The sequence below is a fragment of the Sprattus sprattus genome, assembly GCF_963457725.1.
Source record: "Sprattus sprattus genome assembly, chromosome: 1".
NCBI lineage: Eukaryota > Metazoa > Chordata > Actinopteri > Clupeiformes > Clupeidae > Sprattus > Sprattus sprattus.
Window position 1 is genome coordinate 35,516,485 of NC_137920.1, and position 19,456 is coordinate 35,535,940.

The 19,456-nt window shown below is 42.1% G+C and overlaps 1 protein-coding gene across 4 annotated transcripts in view; it reads left to right on the top strand.

Moving 5' to 3' along the window:
* crebbpa (CREB binding lysine acetyltransferase a) overlaps window positions 1–19,456 on the top strand; it is a 69,113-nt gene that overhangs the window by 16,981 nt on the left and 32,676 nt on the right. For all 4 annotated transcript variants that reach the window (XM_080850362.1, XM_080850364.1, XM_080850365.1 and 1 more), the window contains exons 3-4: window positions 15,784–15,909; window positions 16,320–16,689. In XM_080850362.1, the coding sequence (XP_080706488.1) occupies window positions 15,784–15,909; window positions 16,320–16,689 (496 nt within the window). The remainder of the gene's footprint in view (window positions 1–15,783; window positions 15,910–16,319; window positions 16,690–19,456) is intronic.

Below are 19,456 nucleotides of genomic sequence, written 5' to 3' on the forward strand. Positions count from 1 at the left end.
TTTTCCAGAGTGTAAGGCGGGAGGAATTTATAGCAGTTCTTTAAAGTGATATTCCTGGCTGATGCCAGTCTTTTGCATACTGTTGATTAGACTGTAGTATGGGACTCCAGAAATAACAGCAGTTTATGTTGAAAAACACCTTTAAAATGTTCAAGGTCAGAGTAACCGCTTTAGACAGAGAAAAATGCACATATATAGTATACAGTTATCAAAGCATATTTACTGTAGTCCATATAAATTGTGTTGACAATTAACTGGCATAAAAGCTAGATACCTACAAAAACCAATCTCAGAAAACGGTTGAAACCAGCATCATTTTGCTTTAAATAAAGATATATCAAGCCGCAGAGCTCTTTACACACCTTATAGGTCGTATGCACACGAAGTCTAGGGCCTCCGAATCGGATTTACTTTTCACACCAATCGAATCTTTTAATTTCGTAAACACGGAGGCTGGCAACGAGAGATTTGCGTAAAAACGGAGCCACCAGATTGTGTTGAACGGGCTGTAGTACATACCTCACGCCTGTGGGTGGCGCTTTATACAACTGAAAAAACTTGAAAAACCTAGAAGAATAGTCTAAAAAGCACGGGGATAAACACATTACACAAGACATTCAAGCTCCAATTAACAACATTACATTATGATGGTTAATAAAATCAGTGGTTAGACTAAAGGATATGCGAAAATGAATTATTTTTTCTATTGATAATAAAGAGTTTGGAACAGTACAACACGACATGTCTGTCATCCCATTTCCCATGATGCTTTGCTCCGTCCATTTTACATACATTTATGAATAAAAAAGCAAATTAAATCGCTGGCCAATTTATATTTGTGGTCATGAAAGTTATGTTACGTCTGAATAAGAAGAATTAGATAAAAATAGGAGGCTAATCAAAAATCAGAAGACTGGGTTAATGTTAGTGAATTCGAGGCCCACCACGAGTGAGATTTTGAGGGAGAACAAGTTGTGTATATATAGTGGTTGGAGATCGCGAAAAGATCACGTGGGGCAATGACGTCATCAGGTTGCGTGAAACCGTGCAGACGAACACCAGCCCCCGTTCCGATTCAAATCTACTCACTTTCTACCCCAGACTTCGATCGTTGCGGAAACCGTGTGCGGATAGTGAGTGTTCGTCTTTATGATAGGGCTATCGGTATTATGAACAGATCGGATGCAAACAAACTAGACTTCGTGTGCACGACGCTATAGTCCCTCAGTAAAGGGACTTATCCATGAGCACTTAATATTTTCACACCTTATAGCCCCTCCAGTAAAGGGACTTATCCATGAGTACATTAGGGCTGTAACGATATTGGATCGAACCGAGAAATCGCGACACTCTCACGCGAACCTGCATCGCGATGCAAGGAGGCAGAACCGAGACATGCCCTCAGCGGTCACGTGATACAAAAAGTTTGGTTCGCTAGTACGCCTACACGTGTGCTGTGCGCAATGGCTACCTCAGATGACATTTGAATCGGCCATTTGAATTGTTGGCGCGTGGTTGCCGGATTGTTTGTCGCTGGAGGACTGCTCTGCACGGAGAATAGAAGTGTGTGCGTTAATTGCTCCGTAGCTGTCTCTCCCTCTCCCTCTCCGGAGTTTTGGTTGCGGGTGGTCTAACGCTCCCTCAGAAGAAAGACGTACACTGCGTCGTGTTTTGACCACTGTTTTCCCGTACTTAAATTGTTTTGAGTTAATAGGCTGTGAGAGAGCCACCAGTACTTTATGTTACTTTCTTTGGATCTTTCTGTATTTTGTTTGTATGAATGTGTGTGTGTGCTTTCGTTACTTAACGGCCATCTTGTGATGTACGGGGTTACTGTGTAACCCTAACGTTCAGTTTGTAGTGGTTCCCAAGTGTGCGCATTGTGTGGAAGTGCATACCATAATACGTGGTGTAGTAGTGTGGCGGCTATTCACTAATGTGTGTAGTGTTCTGAAACATTGTAACACGTTTGATTGCTCTGGTTCGTGTGCGTGAGCTGGGTTATTCCAGATCTTATAGCTCTTTTTGGTGGGTGTGTTACTGTTGCCAGTAGCCTGTACATCGCGGGTAATCGTGGGTAACTATGATGGCAGTGTTTGAGGGTGTGCATGTGTGAGAACTGTTTTTGTCATGTCATTAACCCTCTAGATCCCATAGCGGCCGTCGACGGCCTCCTTGTAGAATCCCATAGCGGCCGTCGACGGCCGTAATTTTTAAAGACACAGTGTTTATACTACAACATTAATATATGAAAAAATACCCCACTAATGGATAGATTAACATCTTACTTTTATTTTGAAACCGGAAACTGGATATGCTGTCATTGGCTTTTTTTAAGTATTTGCTAATTTAACCTCGCTAGTCGCTAGTACTGACAGATCGCCTGAAGATTACAGTGTCTCTTGGAGTAAAGGCAAGAAATCAGAGACGTCTACATCTGTTCTCACTGGATGATACCGTATTTTTGTGCACCAATGACGACGACTAATCACGTTTGTATGACAGTAACGATCCTGTTTGAGAAGTCAAAAATAAAAAACCGTATTCAAATAGAAATATAAGTATCCTCCTGTTTATTTCTGACTAGCTAACTCACCAGTAACGTCTTCGTATGGCAGTAACTGAGAAGTGTTGGTTTACAAATAGCACCAGTCTCATCGTATACATAGACAAAAGTCATAGCTAGATCAGTGATGTTTGAATAGATTGTAAACCCATGACACTTATTAGCTGAGATATGTAACATTTAATAATTGGTCTTTGAGGGACGTTCAGTAAAGCTCATTTTCACGTTACCTCACTTGTGGAAATGGCGGTCAATTCGTGACTTTCGCAATTTACGAAGGAAGCACCTGCGTCTGTGGGTGAGAGCTATTATTTGCACAAATAAACGACGTGGGTAATCGGTTGTGTTTTCTGGTTTTCAGAAGAAATGTCTTACAATTTGTATCGTCATCTCAATTTCCATGACCAATTTGCCAGCTAACTTGCTAGCTATCTACATTGTCTGAGATAACGTTAGTCTGAGGAGTTCGTCTGGAGTTGGTTGATAGCCAGCTATTGACTCAGCCTCATCACTTACTAAACTGATCAGATTTAGATAAATAACATGTATAATTAAAAAAACTTCGTCTCTACTAGTATTTCAAATCCCTCCTTTGTTTTGAGCTGTAAGCTTATGGTAACATCAGTAGCTACAATCAATAGCAAGGTCATCATTGAATATTGAAAACCTCATATTGAAATGGTATTCAGCAGATTATTTGACAGCCAACTAGTAATATGTCGTGATGTTAAATTTTAAGCTTGTACAGCTGTTATGCTGTAGAAAAGCTAATCACAATGAAATCAGGACCAAGGTATAGGACATCACTACTACAAAAATGTATAGTAGATGTGATATAGCTTGTCCGTATGTAGTACACACTTGGATATTGAGCTGATGTGGCATAAAACAATTGGCATAAAAATGGATGAAACAATAATGACTTCCACTGTGATGGCTTACAATAATAGGATAGTTTCTTTTCTTTTATGTGTGACAGGATGTCAGTTGTTCCACCTCATCTGAGGGTAGAGAAGTGAGTGAGGGTGCTGTGGCAGCAAAGAGAAGTGAGGACATGGGGGGAGAGGAACAGCGAGAGGCCTGATGAGTCTAAGGAAGCTTTAGTAGGACATAGTAGGTTTCTCACTGACGGAATTTAAGATGGAAAGTTGTCAGCTTACAAGTGGTGGTGTTTGTATAGGTGGTCTGACATTACAGTCTGTAGTCTATAGTAGTCTGACATTAGATCCATTACTACCCTCTATCCCGAAACAAGATCAACTGCCACACACCCCTCTATGCCTGTTTATACATTGAATGCTAAACAGTATCCTTTCAGGAAGTCACAGAGACACCAAATCTTAATACCCCATCTGTCGGGTTTCTTAGGCATATACTGTTTCCAAAGTAACATGCCGTCAAATTTAATCATGGCCTCACCCACTGAAAGATGTTTACATGGTCAAAGAAGTTTAAGGACGTAGTTGCACAGCATTTTGGTATCCATGAATTTTGGAAGTGGTCATTGACTGCATTTTGTATCTAAGCAATGGAAAAGTATCCCATTTAGTTGGTCTATTGCTGGATGTGTTAAGTGTTTTGAGAAAGAGTACATGGTATTGAACCAAGTGTGAAAATGATTGGAAAAAACTGTAATGGTCTCACTTTCTGAAGCTTGTCACCTGAGTCTGCTATCGTTGGGTTTGAACAGGGTAGGTATCTGCATAACTCCTCATACTTATTTCATGGCATTAGTGTCTGCCACATAGGACACTTGTAAGGCTGGATCAGATGAACAGTAGTCAAGAAAAGAGGGTATATGATGGATACCCATGAGGATGTTTATCCTCACAAACACCTTCACCTCCTCCACAAATGTATTGCACCAGTAGGGCCAATAGTTTTCCGCGAAAACGGAAAACGGACGGAATACGCGGAATGGACCATCTGAAACGGAATGGACCACTGAAAACGGAATTGCAACTTTTCAAACGGAAACATAATTTTGTGCATCAAAATCGCCCAAAACCCCCTGTATTTTACCCTGTAAGACTGAATTTCTTTCAAATAAACTCAACAACGATCGCAACAATGAACAAACATTAATTAAAGAACAAAAGCAGTCAGAAAATGTCACGTCTGCGCTGAACACTGCTCCGGCCACGCCCCCCTTTTCAACGGTAGTCACGCACTCTCTTCCCAATCGCATTAAAAACTAAAAATGTTAAGTCTTCTGTTGTGTTGATGGCTGTCAAACAACAATCTAAGAAGGGCACGTATTATTCACTGAGTTACCAAGCAGTCTAATTTATGGGGACTAATTAGCACTGCACTGAATTACATTACCAGAGTTATTGCTACACAATAACAATTACACAACTAATATTACTAGATACATATAATAGTGGACATTACACTAGGCAACATGGATCTCATTCATATCTCATCCAGTCGAAATCTTAACAGGATTGAACCCATCTTTATTACAGCGTATCAACATAAGAACAGAACATAGCTAAATCTCCGCTTAGCATCATGCTAATCACTACTAATAGCACGAGCAGGTAGCCCAAAATTCGGTATTTAATACACGATATATCACAGAAGCAACTTCATGAAAACCCTTACTTTCATTAAGTATGCACATAATGCCTCACATACAGGTCGAACAATGATGATTTACGCATTGGAAATGTATAAGGCACAGTATGGTCAACTACTTAGCGACAAACTGAACTCGACAGTATCTTAACTGAGGGTGCTGCACACGCACGCAAACAGCGTTGCTAGGCAACATCACTATCAACAGAATTTTTCATACAGTTAACGTGCGGAAAGGCATTATACGGCTGTTTTTATTTTTTTGACGCGGAATCACGGAATTACCAAAAACGTGACACGGAATTTGCTTTTTTTTGACGCGGAAAACTATTGGCCCTACACCAGGATGCTTTTGAAGAGGCATAGAGTTAGGTGTTTTCCACCAAATTAGCAATTTTTTTGGTAATCTGTATGGTTAAGTAGTGTTAATATTTTAATACTTATTCATTTATTTACAAAATATAACAAATACTAATTAAATACATTAAGAATATATTAAATATAATAACTACATCTGCTGTACGGTTCAAAACTTATGAATTTGAACTTCAGGGTGTATGTAATGATTTGTATTTTAATATTTGTAGAAGTCACTAATACATATTTGATATCATATTAACAAAGAATGTATGCCCTTTCAAACAAAACAAACTTGTAATTGTAATTTTTCTTTTGTTTTCTAACTGTAACTGTTTGTTTACAGAATAACAAAAAATTAAGGAATTCTCTGTTTTTCGTGGGATTTTGCTGGAGTGTTCTAGAATTCTATTGGGGTATAGAGGGTTAAATACCAGTGACCAGATATTTATTAAACTACTGAAATAAAACGTTTTATTTAGCTAAACTCTTGCCTCCTCGATATTCATTCATTTGATTAGCCTGGGCCCTGTTCATAAAATACGTGGCAGTTAGGGTCTGTCACATTTGGCCATACACTGCCATCATAGTTTAAGTTATTTAAGTTATTTGGTTATTTATGTGTTTCCCTCATATTTTTAGGCTATGTTCAAGCCTACTTTTTCAGAAGTTTGTTGAATGTTTTTCAACAGCATTGCTTTGAGTAATAAAAACCTCAATATTTGGTTATAAATTGTTTCTTCATTTTTTTAAAGCTCATACTTATTGTAATTTGAATTAGAAAATATATTTTAAAAATCACGAGGTAAAAAAAAAAAAAAAAATAATAATATCGTGGGGTGTATCGAACCGTGGGTCAAGAATCGTAATACGAATCGAATCGTGAGGTAGGTGTATCGTTACAGCCCTAGAGTACATCATAATTTCTTAGACAGTTTGGGACCACTATTGCCCTTATAATGCACAGAGAATTGGTGTAAAAATCAGATTAGTTCTAGGCAAGCGCATCTGGCATAGTCCCTTCCCCGGCGGGTTTGCTAATCATTTCATGATTTGTCCTGCCCTGGCCTCCATTGTTAGAAGTTTGCCATGAGTGAGGAGACTGCAGTGTGTGTGTGTGTGTGTGTGTGTCTGTGTCTGAAACACCAACACCCTCACAGGAAGTCAATAGGAAGCAATCGGGCCTCTGCTCGTCATACACACACACTCTGGCTGTCCTCATTGCCGAGGACAGGGGCCCCGTATCACACTGAGAGGGGTGTGTGTGTGTGAGAGAGGCAGAGTGCAGGACACACATGAGGAAGAGAGTCTGAAGCTTAATTTATGGTCAGCCTTTTACGCAGACACGCAAGAGCCCATTGCGTCGTTGCAAACCCCCTCCGAGCACCTGTTGCGTGCTTGCGTGCGTCGCCCAAATTTTGTAACTATCCGACTTGTAGACGCAAGCTGCACGCAAGCCGCAGGGCTGTGATTGGTTCAACCCATCGCTGTTTACCATCGCTGTGCGTAGTAGCGTACATTAGAGCTCAGACATCTCGCAAATCCCCTCAGATGTATTTTTCAGTTACAATAACAGGTTTTTTACATTGCACAGTGTCTAGTTCTCAGTAACTTAAAAAAAATCTAAGCAAAAAAAAGACAAACAAACAACTTTTAAATCGCTTTTTACCTTTTGGGTAATAGCATGCTACCATTAGATTGTTGACTCAGACACCTCTCAAATCCACTGACGTGTTTTTGACTTAAAATTTCACTGTGTCTATTTCTCGATCATTTTTGAATATCTAAGCAAAAAAATTGAAAAAACTACTTTTATGTACCAAAACGACCATCTACGGAGTTTAGTCCGCCACCTTTTTGTGAATTACTTTGCGACCCCCACCATCTGACGGAGAACTAAAAAAACCTTTCAGGATTCCATCAAAGCAACTGCGTGACCATGCATTGACGCAGGTAGAAGCATATTTTGGCCTTGAGATGGATAGACACAGGCAGGAAGGAGATCTGGTTTACTGGTGGCCTATGTGAAAGAGAGCGAGAGAGAGAGAGAGAGAGAGAGAGAGAGAGAGAGATGAGGTGTGATTATGTGAGATGTAGGGAAAGATAGGATGGATGATGGACAGGTGGACGGGGAAGAGCTAGAGAGTGGATGAAATGAAAGATTCCTCACAAGCCTAAAACATCAGACAGACTGTTTAAAAAGTGTGTTAGACGGCTTCTTTTAACATGGAGGAAGTGAAAGTGTCACAGCCTTAAAAAAAACCGCTTAGGTTACCAGCTCTACCTGAGCTTCATTTCACCTTTCAAACAGAGACGCAGCCATATATTAGGAGCTGCTTTGGAAACCATATGCATCAGCTTCGAGAACTTCTTTAAGTTGCACTTTGTTCTTTGTGAAACTGTGTGAATTGGCACTTGAGTCGTAATGAAACCAGCTGTGGTTTTCCTTGCTACTGAATGCGGGCTGAAGTCCTGTGAGCTGCAGACCCGCACAAGTTTGAAGCCTGTGCTGCGGTTTTCATCTGTAGTGGGGTGTTCGTAAATCTCTTGTACACCTTGTTCTTACCCTCCATTTGACACCCACCCATTACGCACAGACACGTCTACGGCAGGGCTCCCTATCTGATATTGACCACACACACACACACACACACACACACACACACACACGATCCTCAGATCTTGCATCACAGATATTTACAGTGCATGTCTTAGGTTTAAGACCTGTTAGTGTAGTCTAATCGTCGGTATAACTGATCTGTTCCTCAGGGATGCATCCACCACTGCCACACCACACAGGGCCATCCATCACATATCATTCCTCTCCACCAAAAGCCTGTTAACCTCCACCTTATCCATCACACACACACAGCAGTCCCAGGGCATCCATCACAGACACATCACAAAGTCATCACTGATGAATCCATCATAGTGTCTGCCATCAGACACACGCACACACCTATATGTCTACCGCAGACATGTAGGTGGCCTCACACGTTGCCCATCTTTTTTTGTGTACCCTGAATCTGTTATCATAAAACGGTTGGTTGGCTGTCTGGGGCGCAATATGCCCGAACAGCACAGTGGTCGATATATTGACACAGTTTGAGAATCAGGCCCGTCAGTCAGCTCAAGAAAATAACCCTTAGTCAGGGCCCTAGTTTTGCTGCATATTTTTTCCTCATCAGAAACACAGTGTTCTTGAGCAGACAGCTGCTGAGCAGTCTGCACTCAAGGCTGTTCCATTCTGCCTGGAGTGGCTCTGTCTGCCGTCCGGCTCAAGAGACGTTCCTAAGGCTACACACACACCAATGCGTTTTAGTTCTAAAACGCATCTCTTTTGCTTTTGCTATGTATAGGCAGCACTCTGCAGTGTGACCATTTCATTCGCATATTATGTGAGTAAGAATGTCTGTGTCTGGTGGTCTGAATACAACATAAGAAAACTACACTAAGCAGACTCTACTCACTTTGTTTCCGGAAACCCACATATGAGGCGTAACATGTACCTGCGGCATTTACACTGCAGGAATGCTTTCATAGGGATGAATCCAGTCATGGCCCAGCAATCCCTACACCGCACAGTACTGTCAGCTGCTGGCAGACAAGTGGCCATGACAATTTAGGAAGCTGTTTGGCAATCGATGTGGTTTATATTGGTGAAAAACCGGTCAAGGCAAACTAGGTACAAAGCCTGTCCAAAAGAATCTTATGTATGTACCGTTTGAAGTTGAGCTTAAAATATGATCACAGGTTAAAAAGAAACCTAAGGTAACATAATGAGGAAACCAAAAGTGAAAATCCTATTTCCGGAAGTTTTGAGTGAGTCATCTGTAATCTTTCTAATTGACTGATCGCCAGGGCTCCGCCCCCTAGTTATTGTTGCTACGTCCGACACAATTCCCGGAACTGTCAACCTAAAAGCCATGGCGAGTACGGGCACAAGTGCTATAGCTGTCAGTGTGAGTCATGATTTTTGGAGTAATACCTCCGCAATATACTCCTGATCAAGGCAAAAGGGACTGCAATATGCAGTGGAAGGATATATCCAAATATTAAGATTAACAACGAAGGGGAACACAACAATAACCGAAGCGAAAGCATACAGGTCTCAATAAAAATTAGAAACCCCCACAACCTCTTCATGAAATCCAACCAACATAACCTTGTAGACTAGTCATGTTCTTTCACCACTGGGTAAGATCTGTATATACTATTTCAAGCTAGCTAATAACCTACAAAGATTTTGTATTATTATTATGTATTCACTCTCGGGCGGTATCTATCTATCTAGCTAGCTAGGGTGGTGGCAATCTAGAGCAGGGGTTCCCAACCTTTTCGACTCCGAGGCCCAACCCTTCGTATTTGTAACAGGTCGGGGCCCAACAGACACCCCGCTTATTTTAGCGGATCTATATTCCATTAGGCTAATTGAATCTATAATCCATTCATTATAATTAATAAGCGATTGTTATGTGTGAGAAAAAGCAACATCAGCACCTACCACAGGTGGAAGCCTATAAATAAATTAAAGAAAATCGAACTCTAGATAGTGCATCAAAATTGTATTGTGCACCAGAAAACAACATAAATACACACAGAGAACTTAATTGCAGTAGGCCTAGGCCTATTTGTGCACAGCAAACAAGCAAGGAAATCAAACCAGAAAAGACCCAAAAGATAGCATGTACTCAAAACAAGTGATGGAACATGCAAACAAGACCACTCAGCTAGGCCTAATTAAAATAGGTGATGCTTCAGACATGCAAACAAATAGGTTCAAATAGGTCAGTTTAATGATTAGAATAATTAAAATAATGAATTCAATCTGTGGCTGCAATCTATTATCAACATAAATAGCACCAATCATTCCATGGCAGTCGTTTGAGTTGGTAGCTGTCGACAGAAAAGCATAGCCACTCCAATGATAACGCACAAAAACAGCACTAATGCAACTTTACTGACGTCCGTGGAATCCTATACATTTACGAGTAATCCCTTCAGACAGCGTGTATTTTAGACACTGTTGTTTAATGGTATTTTTTTCCTGCTCTCTCGCCGTCAAGCAAGGAATAAATGTGAAACACAATGCTGCCACTCAATGGTAAATCGTAACAATTATCCCCTGAAGCAATTCGAAACACCTCAGTCAGCCCACCGTCTTCAACTATGTTGAAGAGCCGGCAGTCACCACCAACCCAAACCGATTAGCTGATTAACTGCGTTGGTAACCTTTTCATGGACTGGTCTAGTTATTTTACTAGAAACGTCGTGGAGTGTGGGTTGGCAACCATCTAACCTGGGGTTGCTTTCTGTCGGGTGCTTTGCATTAAGGTGATAACTTAAAGACGAGTTGCTTCTGTGACAGCTAAATTCAGCTTGACAAATGCTACATACAACTTTAGATGTGTCATTTTGCCTCTTCAATAGAAACTTTCCGCCAAACAATCCCTCAGCTCTCTCTATCTTTCACTACTGTCTCGGTTGCTCCTGCCTCCTACGCTGCAGGCACGCACCGGTTTCTTGTCAGTGGTCAACGCACACCGGAAGTAAACAAAGTTGCGTTAACTGCATTAAAATATTTGTATCACATTAATCTCGGCCACAATAATAACATAGACGTACGCGTTAACTTTGACATCCTTAATTAATATTGTTCTCAATTTAAAATCAGTTACTCGCTCCGCGGCCCACCAATGGAGGGGGAAAAAAAAATCTGAAACATTTTCGCGACCCAATGGATAGTGCTCCATGGGCCCATAGGATGAGAAACCCTGATCTTGGGATACCCAGGGGTAGGTTGCCCATTCACAAAATGCTACAAAGATTTAAATTAAAAAAGTTCATAATGGCCTTTTGGTACGTTTTCTTCAACATTGATGCAGTATGTTAAGCTCCTGGCAACTAGCTGGCGTTTGCTATGGCAGCTACGATAGCTCATTGTGCAATTTTACAGGCGGTAACATTAGGATTTTGACAGTAACATTTACAATTTGATTAAAACATTAACACATTTGTTGGACAAACAAGTTATTTAGTTCCGATGGTAATAATACTAGTTGCAATGGACCATAACGGTTTTGGGATGTTCTCTCAACTAGATAGTTAGCCAGTGAGTGTGATAGCTAGCTGGCAGCAAGCAGCTTAATTTACTTTGGAGCAGACATATGTGTATTTTGCGATATATTGAGTTGGGCGTTTATACTGCGATATACTGTTTAATCCACAGCTGGCACCTTTGCGCCTGTGTTTTGGGCTTTGGGGAAGCGGGAAAAAACGACGTGTCCCTCTAATCTCTCAGGGTACCTTATGTCATACCTACAAGTCCCGTAGGCACACTGTTTAACCATGCTGCTCAGGCCTCAAAGTTGTCGGACTCTCTTCTCTTAGTAGCGGTTGCTAATGTATGATTGGACAAGGGCCGCTCTAGGGAGGAGTTTCGCAATCGGTCAATTGGTGCATTGGTATGTTTAAGTCCTTAAAACGGAACTGACTGCACCCAAAGTTCTGTCTGTGATGCGGTCTTGGTGCTCAAATTCTTCCGGATTGGGTCAGATCAATCCCAATGTATCCTTGACACGTGTCCGTTTTCTGTGTTAGACATATTATTGCTGATAATTCTTGTCTAAACGGAGATTCTTTTAGTTTTAGAATTCTGTTTTAAAACTAAAATGTATTAGTGTTGCCATAGCCTAAGATTTGGTGTTCACATTGTGGAGTTCCTCACTGCTCTGCTCAAGTGTGTTGGGAGGCAAAGGGGGAATGAAGGAGTGTGGGTAAGATGGGTGGGGGGGGAGAGGAGAAGTGGTGGCCGAGTGGAGTGCCTTAGACTGAAGCTGCGCTCAGCTATGTGTGTAAGATCCCCCCCACCCCCCGCCTGCATTCTGCCTCTCAGCTGGGCGTCCATCCACCCAGCCGGCCGGCAGTCCGTCGGCGGCACACAGGCAGCCTCCCTACCAGCTGCGCCTGAGACAAGGACGAGGGGTGGGGGGGAGGGGGTTGAGGGAGAGGAGGAGGGGTGACAGGGGGCCCTTCAGCTCTCCAGATTTCCCTCTTTCTCTCTCCCTCCGGGTGAGGAGAGGAGACAGATGGGGGCTGCCAAAAGCGGACGGCCGGTCCAGACAGCCTGTACCTCCACGTGGCTGGCCCTCTGTCAGAATGCTCTTTAAAGAGCGGGGAGGTGGGGGTGTGAGAGTGTGTGCAGGGACATGAATAGGCATTGGGACTTGGAGTGAGTGGCTTGTCTGGAGTTTTTTTTAAAGGGCTCAGGAGTGATTCTGTGCGTGTGCATACCGCTTGTTTTATCCAGAGAATTTTGAAAACTTGAGATGGTTCAAGTTGGTTTGGCAACATAACTGCCCAGCTATGATTGTATTGTTTTTATATTGGTAAATGTAATATTTTTTTAAAACATTTTTTTTTTGCAAGAGACCATTTTAGTATTTTACTGAAGTAACACATCTACCTTCGCCTTCCAGATAAAAAGAAAAGCATCGATAATCAATTGTTTGTCAGAGATTACCCGTAGCTGTATTCTCTTGATTTAATTATTTGTTTTCGATGGTGAAAAGGACCCTTTTGACTAGGGGTGGGAATCTCTTGGCACCTCACGATTCGATTCTGATTCAGAGGTCAACGATTCGATTCTAAACCAATTTTCGATTTCAAACCGATTATCGATTATCAATTCTAAACCTATAAAACGATTATCGATGCATTTCGACTTTTAAATCATTTGAGTTTGCTACTCAGAGTCTAAATTCACTTCCTACTTTGTGTTTGACAATTAAAAAAATTCAACAGATGAATTACCTTCTCTATTTTGTTTATTAGAGAAAAAGCTTTTCCTTTTTTACTTTCTATGATCAATGCAATAATCGATGCGGCTTGCATTCCAACATAAAATTGATGTTTTTTTTATTTTATTTTTTATTACAAAATCGATTATAAACTTGGAGAGAATCGAGAACTTTAGAGAGAATCGAGAAAAATCCCCCCACCCCTACTTTTGACAATGTGATGACGTTCATTTAGAATACTATACTCTCCAACATTCCTTGATGGTGTCAAGAATTCCTCCACTCAAGTGTTGTGTTGATCTGCATTTTAGAAGACATGACTTAAGAGTTGATCTCTTTCATGACCATTCAAGCTCTCCAACCTTCCCTAGTCGCCAGCATCATAGACCATAGACCTTAGGGGTGTAAATCACACCCATCATGGCGATTCGATTCAGTATCGATTTCCTGATCCAACGATTCGATTATTTTCGATACTCATGAATACACCACGATACGATTCGATTCGATTAATTTGTTCTTTTTTTTACCTTACAGGCTAGACAATGTTTCAGATTTGAAATAAATCAATGAAAGCTGTTATATCGTTATGCATTTGAGAAACAACAGCCAATAACAGAAGTAGAAAAGTTGTACTCCACCTAGGCCTATGACGACCTCATTCACTGAAAAATAATAATGCCCCTGTTATAGATTCTGAAAGGCCTTGCATCAAAAAGTACTGTACAAAGTGTTAAGTAACAAAATAGGCCTATACCACATTCACTATAGAATAACAATACTCAACAAAATCAGTGCAAAAGTGCACTAGCAGCAAACGGTAACAAAAAATAGGCCTGTAGTTAATTCAATTTAAAATGACAATGCTCCACAAAATCAGTGCAATGAGTGCAAATGTGCACTAGTAGCAGCAAATGGTAACAAAAAATACCCCTGTAGGCCTACTTCATTCACTATAAAATAGAAATACTCATCAAAGTGCACTAGCAACAAAAAGTAAAAAAAAAAAATTTTTTTTTTTTTTTTTTTAAACCGATACTCTTGCGGACGTGTCGATGCATCGTATCGTCGGCTGTTGGATCGATGCATCGATGCAAAACGATTTTTTTTTACACCCCTAATAGACCTCAGTCTTGAGTAATCAGACAAAAGCAGGTATATTTCCACTTTCTTGCTAAATGTCTCAACCTTTCCTGACCTTCTATTTTGAGATTTGCACTGAAGATATTTTCAGTGTTGAATACAATTATCGGGTCCCAAATGTTTTGTTGAAAAGAATTAGGATGGTATATCTACTACCATTCAGAAAAATTTGAATCATCCAGGAAATTCTAGGAAAAGTCAAATTTGTACCCATCAAATATGGTGCTAAGTAAATTGAAGATACAGCCAAGATAAGACAAGAGAATATAGCCATTGGCAAATTAAGAAATTATCATTTCTGCTTGAGGGGACGAAAAAAACAATTGTGCTTGAAAATTTGCTTTCATCAAAGAATCCTCTATTTGCAGCATTTACAAACGTAACAGCACTACAGCTTGTCTGCTTCTTCCCATAATTTAGAGCAATGCTTTGGGTTACTGTCCTATGACCTTGTTGTAGGATGGACATGTCTCCAGTCAAGTGCTGTTCACAGGGTATGGAGTCATGGTAACATTGAGCTATAGCCTTCCTTGTTCCTTTTACGCTGTAAAAATTACCTACTTCCCCAGACCATCACATCTCTGCCGTGCAGGAGTGATGGTGTCACTCCTCCACCATTTTCATTTGCTCCACGCTTCACAAAATGTATTCTGTGATCCAAACACCTCAACTTAGATCTGTCTGTCTAGATCTTCCTTCCAGTATTTTTTTCCTTTGGCAAATGTGAGCCATGTCTTTTCATTGGTCAGTCTTGGATATGGCTTTTTCAGTAAAGGGGCTAAAGAATGCTGGCCCTCTCAGCACACACTGAGACGTTTCATGGGTGCTATTTAACAATGCTGCCAACTCAGAACCTGAGAAACTATTATTTGTTTGGCTTGTTTCCCTTACGTTTTTCTTAAGTTACTGAGAATTAGACACTTGCCAAACTAAAACCCCCATTATTGTAATAAAAAAATAGGTCTGGGGAAATTTGTGAGGTGTCTACTAACCAACGGATAAATCAAAACTTTGCAATAGCATCAAGGACACCGTTTCCAACAGTTTAATGACATGCTTAAGTTTAACTTATTTTATGTGTACTCATACGACCGTTGCCTTAGAAGAACTGTTTAGAAGTAGAAGGAGGGGTAGGGGTATGTGCTGGTCTGTCTTTGCTGATGTCCCCCGATATTGCAGCTCGTAATTGAAACACTTAGTATATTCACAGCAGGTGCCTAAGTCTGAAGAAAAGCCTTGGGCTGGCCCTGATCTTACATGGGAAACGGCCATTTTAGTTTCTAGTGTGTTCTTTCTTTTTCCTTCACTGTACTCATATCTCCCTCTCTGCCTCTGCAGATGGGTCTGGCGGGCAGCAGTAGTCCGTTTGGGCAGGCGTATGGGCAGGGTGCGGGGCAACAGAACAGCCTGCCTCCGTTCCCCTCTGACCTGAAGGGTGCAGCAGTCACCAATGTGGCAAACCTGGTGAGTAGCTGGGGCAAAAACCAAACTGTCTTGTGATTCATCATCAACATGCTAAGCTTGGCAGTGCAAGCTGTGATAAAGCAATCAACCAGACTGTGTCTCAAGATGATGAAGGATGAGTGCACAGCCGTCATCAAAATGCAGATTTGTTGCTGCAGATGTCTTATTGGCGGTTGGTGTCCCTTGTGGGTGTTCACTTAATGGTACCTGCCTTTGCCAGATTTGCCTAAAATGTACAAGAAAATACCATTCCACTAGTCAATTACTGTTGAAAGTTGTAGTAACGAGTTGATTACCTCAGTAATTGATTCCACAGTGAAAGGACAATTATTAGAAGCATCTGGATTCATGTTCCTTGTCTTTCCCTCCTGTTCCCTCTATCCTCCTCTCTCTCTGTCTCTCTCCTGCAGTCCCAGCTGCAGCAGCAGCAAGCATCCACGCAGCAGCAGCAGATGGGCGCCGCAGTGGGCATGGTCGCCCAGCAGCAACAACAGCAGCAGCAGGTGGGCCTGGTGGCAGCAGGCCCAGGCGGTGCTGCCACTGCCGTGGGTGCCGGTGGCGCTGCCGCTGGAGCCAGCGGTGTAGCCACGGGCCCCACGGCCGACCCGGAGAAGCGCAAGCTGATCCAGCAGCAGCTGGTCCTGCTGCTGCACGCCCACAAGTGCCAGCGGCGCGAACAGGCCAACGGTGAGGTGCGCGCCTGCTCGCTGCCACACTGCCGCACCATGAAGAACGTCCTTAACCACATGACCCACTGTCAGGCCGGCAAGACCTGCCAGGGTGAGTCACCAAGGGGGGGAGCTCGGGAAGGAGGGGTAGGGGTATGTGCTGGGGAGCAGAACCCCACGTGGGGTTTCTGGATTATTTGGGTGCAGGTGTGTGTGTGTGTGTGTGTGTGTGTGTGTGTGTGTGTGTGTGTGTGTTTGTGTGTGGAAGGGTAGTTCATTACTCTGTGTGTGGGGAACTGGATGTGGGCGGGTAATGGAACATGTGTGGGTGTGCCGGTGTGCAGTATGTGGAATAGCTGGATTTGGGTGCAGTTGTGTCTGGCTTGTGTTGTTGTTTTGTTTATGTTTTATTGATAGCTGGGATAGGGTAGTGAATTGTTCTTTGTGTGTGGGCAAATGTGCAGTAAGGTATTGGAAAGTGTCTGTGTGGGAAAGCATTGAAACGAGTATCTTCGAGTATTGTGGAGAAATCAAGCTTTAGGAGCTTCAGCCACCATGTCTTTCAGTTAAGAAATATTCCACCAGAGTAATTTTGATCTCTGTTATGTGGGTTGTTTTTTGGGTTTGCTACTTAAAGGGTTGTTAATGGTTGACATAAGTAACATTTTTATGCGACAGTTTTTGGCTGTCATCTTGCTTAATGAGTGTCACATGTGCAACCAATTTTTTTGTGAATGAGCTGAATGAATTTTGTGAAACCTGCAGAATGGATTTTAACCCCTTCAGTACTTTTATCTTTTGGACAGTAATGCTGATGCATCTGAGGTCTTTTTTGCCGTTTGGCTGACGGCACACACAATTTGGACAGGACCAAAGAGGTTCACACCTTCGGTAAAGCAGTACCTTAACACTGCTGTTCTAAAGGAATTCAAGTTCAGCTTTCAGCCTCATGAGACTTTTTTCCTGTTCTGTGAAAGTCCTGTAAACCATTTTGCTGTTTTATCAGTCTCTTAAAAGGCTCCTTTTATACGCAAACGGTTATAGGCAAGGTATGACTAGGGAGCATTTCTTTGAGTCATGATCTCTCATGAGATTCAAACATGCCTTTCACATGCCAACGTTGATCTTTTCTGGACATGCAATCTGTGTTTTGACTAAAGATGCTTAATCAAAAGGAAACCGCTCCGTGTCATAATCTGTCTCAGATGAACCTGGGCTTTGTATAACTCCGCTCAAAGATATGACCATGGTGAACTCAACTTGGCCTTTAGCCTGGGAATGTAATATCCCTTGTTCTGGCGAGAAAGCAAACATCACGCTGAAACCAGTGCAGACGATGATTATCACAACATCTGTCTGATGAACTGCTTCATCTATCGAATGGAAGCCGTGTGTGAAACGGGAAGCAGATGTGGAGACGGGGACAGATGTGGAGACGGGGACAGATGCTCTTGTAGATGGCATGAGGGAGTGCAGGCTAATTGAGGCGTAAGGCTTTTCATTGCTCCCCATTGCCAACAGAGCAAGGACCACACCGCTGCATAAAGACTTGTAATTATCTGTGAGGGATGCAACCAGGGAAATGAAAATGAGTATCAGCTTTGTTATTTGGGGTTTTTCTTCTTCTGTTTCCCTCCTCCCTTCTATGTGCTGCTACAGAAATTGTCTTTGTGTCGACTTAGTGAGAACATGGCGTTACCCCTGCGGGAAACTTTTTGTTCTGACTAAAGCTGGAGAGACAGATTTCCCTAGCTGTGTCTCACACTCACAGACGCACACACACGCACACACGCACGCACACACACCCGCACACACACACACACACACACGCGCACACACACACACACACAGGCACGCGCTCCAAGGCTAAATCCACGCCCGAGGTGTGTGCCAGCTCATTTCCCCTCTGGTTGCTGCTGTACATTCTGCCTGGATCACCTGCCTCTTCCTTTCTTTCTTTCTTTCTTTCTTTCTTTCTTTCTTCTTCTTCTCCTCTCCGCCGGCGCTCCTCGAGCGCTCCTGCTGCTGCTGCAGTCGCTTACGGGGCTTCTAAGCCCCTCGGCAGCAAGCGATCACTAAGGCCAGAGGCTTTATTAGAAAATGGAAGGAGACGCGAGAGCGGTTCAGATATTGCGGGATCCAGCAGACGTGGAGAAAGACAAAATGGAGTGTGTTGACATCAGCTTTTTAACCAGTGGCAGCGTTCAGCTCCCCAAAAAATAGAAGGCCAGGCCTGTGGCTTTTTATTTTGTTTTGCCCAGCAAAGCTGATTTTGCTTGTTTTTGTTCTCCATCGTGCTTGAAGAATTAGTCATTAGCAAAACCACATGTCTGATGTCAAGCACTGAAGACAGACATTCACTTTTCAGTGCTTTACGTCTGGGGCAACTACTGCAACTTGCATCTCATGTCTAAAGCCCAATTTATACTTCGGTAGACGACACTTTTGAAAAGGTCGCCGACACAAAAAAAAGTGTCTTCCAGGCCAGGTGTGTTTATACTTCAGACGAACAGTCGCCGAGTTCGTCATAATGGGAGAGGCGCTAACGACATTTTTCTGCCACTACATTCTACTTTTTGAAAATCAACGGCGTGTGCCGTCTATCTAGCTAATCACACTGACATAATTATGAAGAGTGTTTACTGTTTAATGATATATATCCGTTTTAACAGGTAGGTATTATTTGTGGAGGAAGCAAGCTATAATAAAAGTATATGAGAATCAAACATACACTACATAAACTATTAAAACACGATACAATGAAATGAATACGTTCTTATTTTCTTTGGTATTTTTGTCATATTCAGATTTGCAATGATGATAGCTGGCTAAAATGAATGTCAAACAAGTCAAGTCAAACACAGTTGTGGACCAAGATC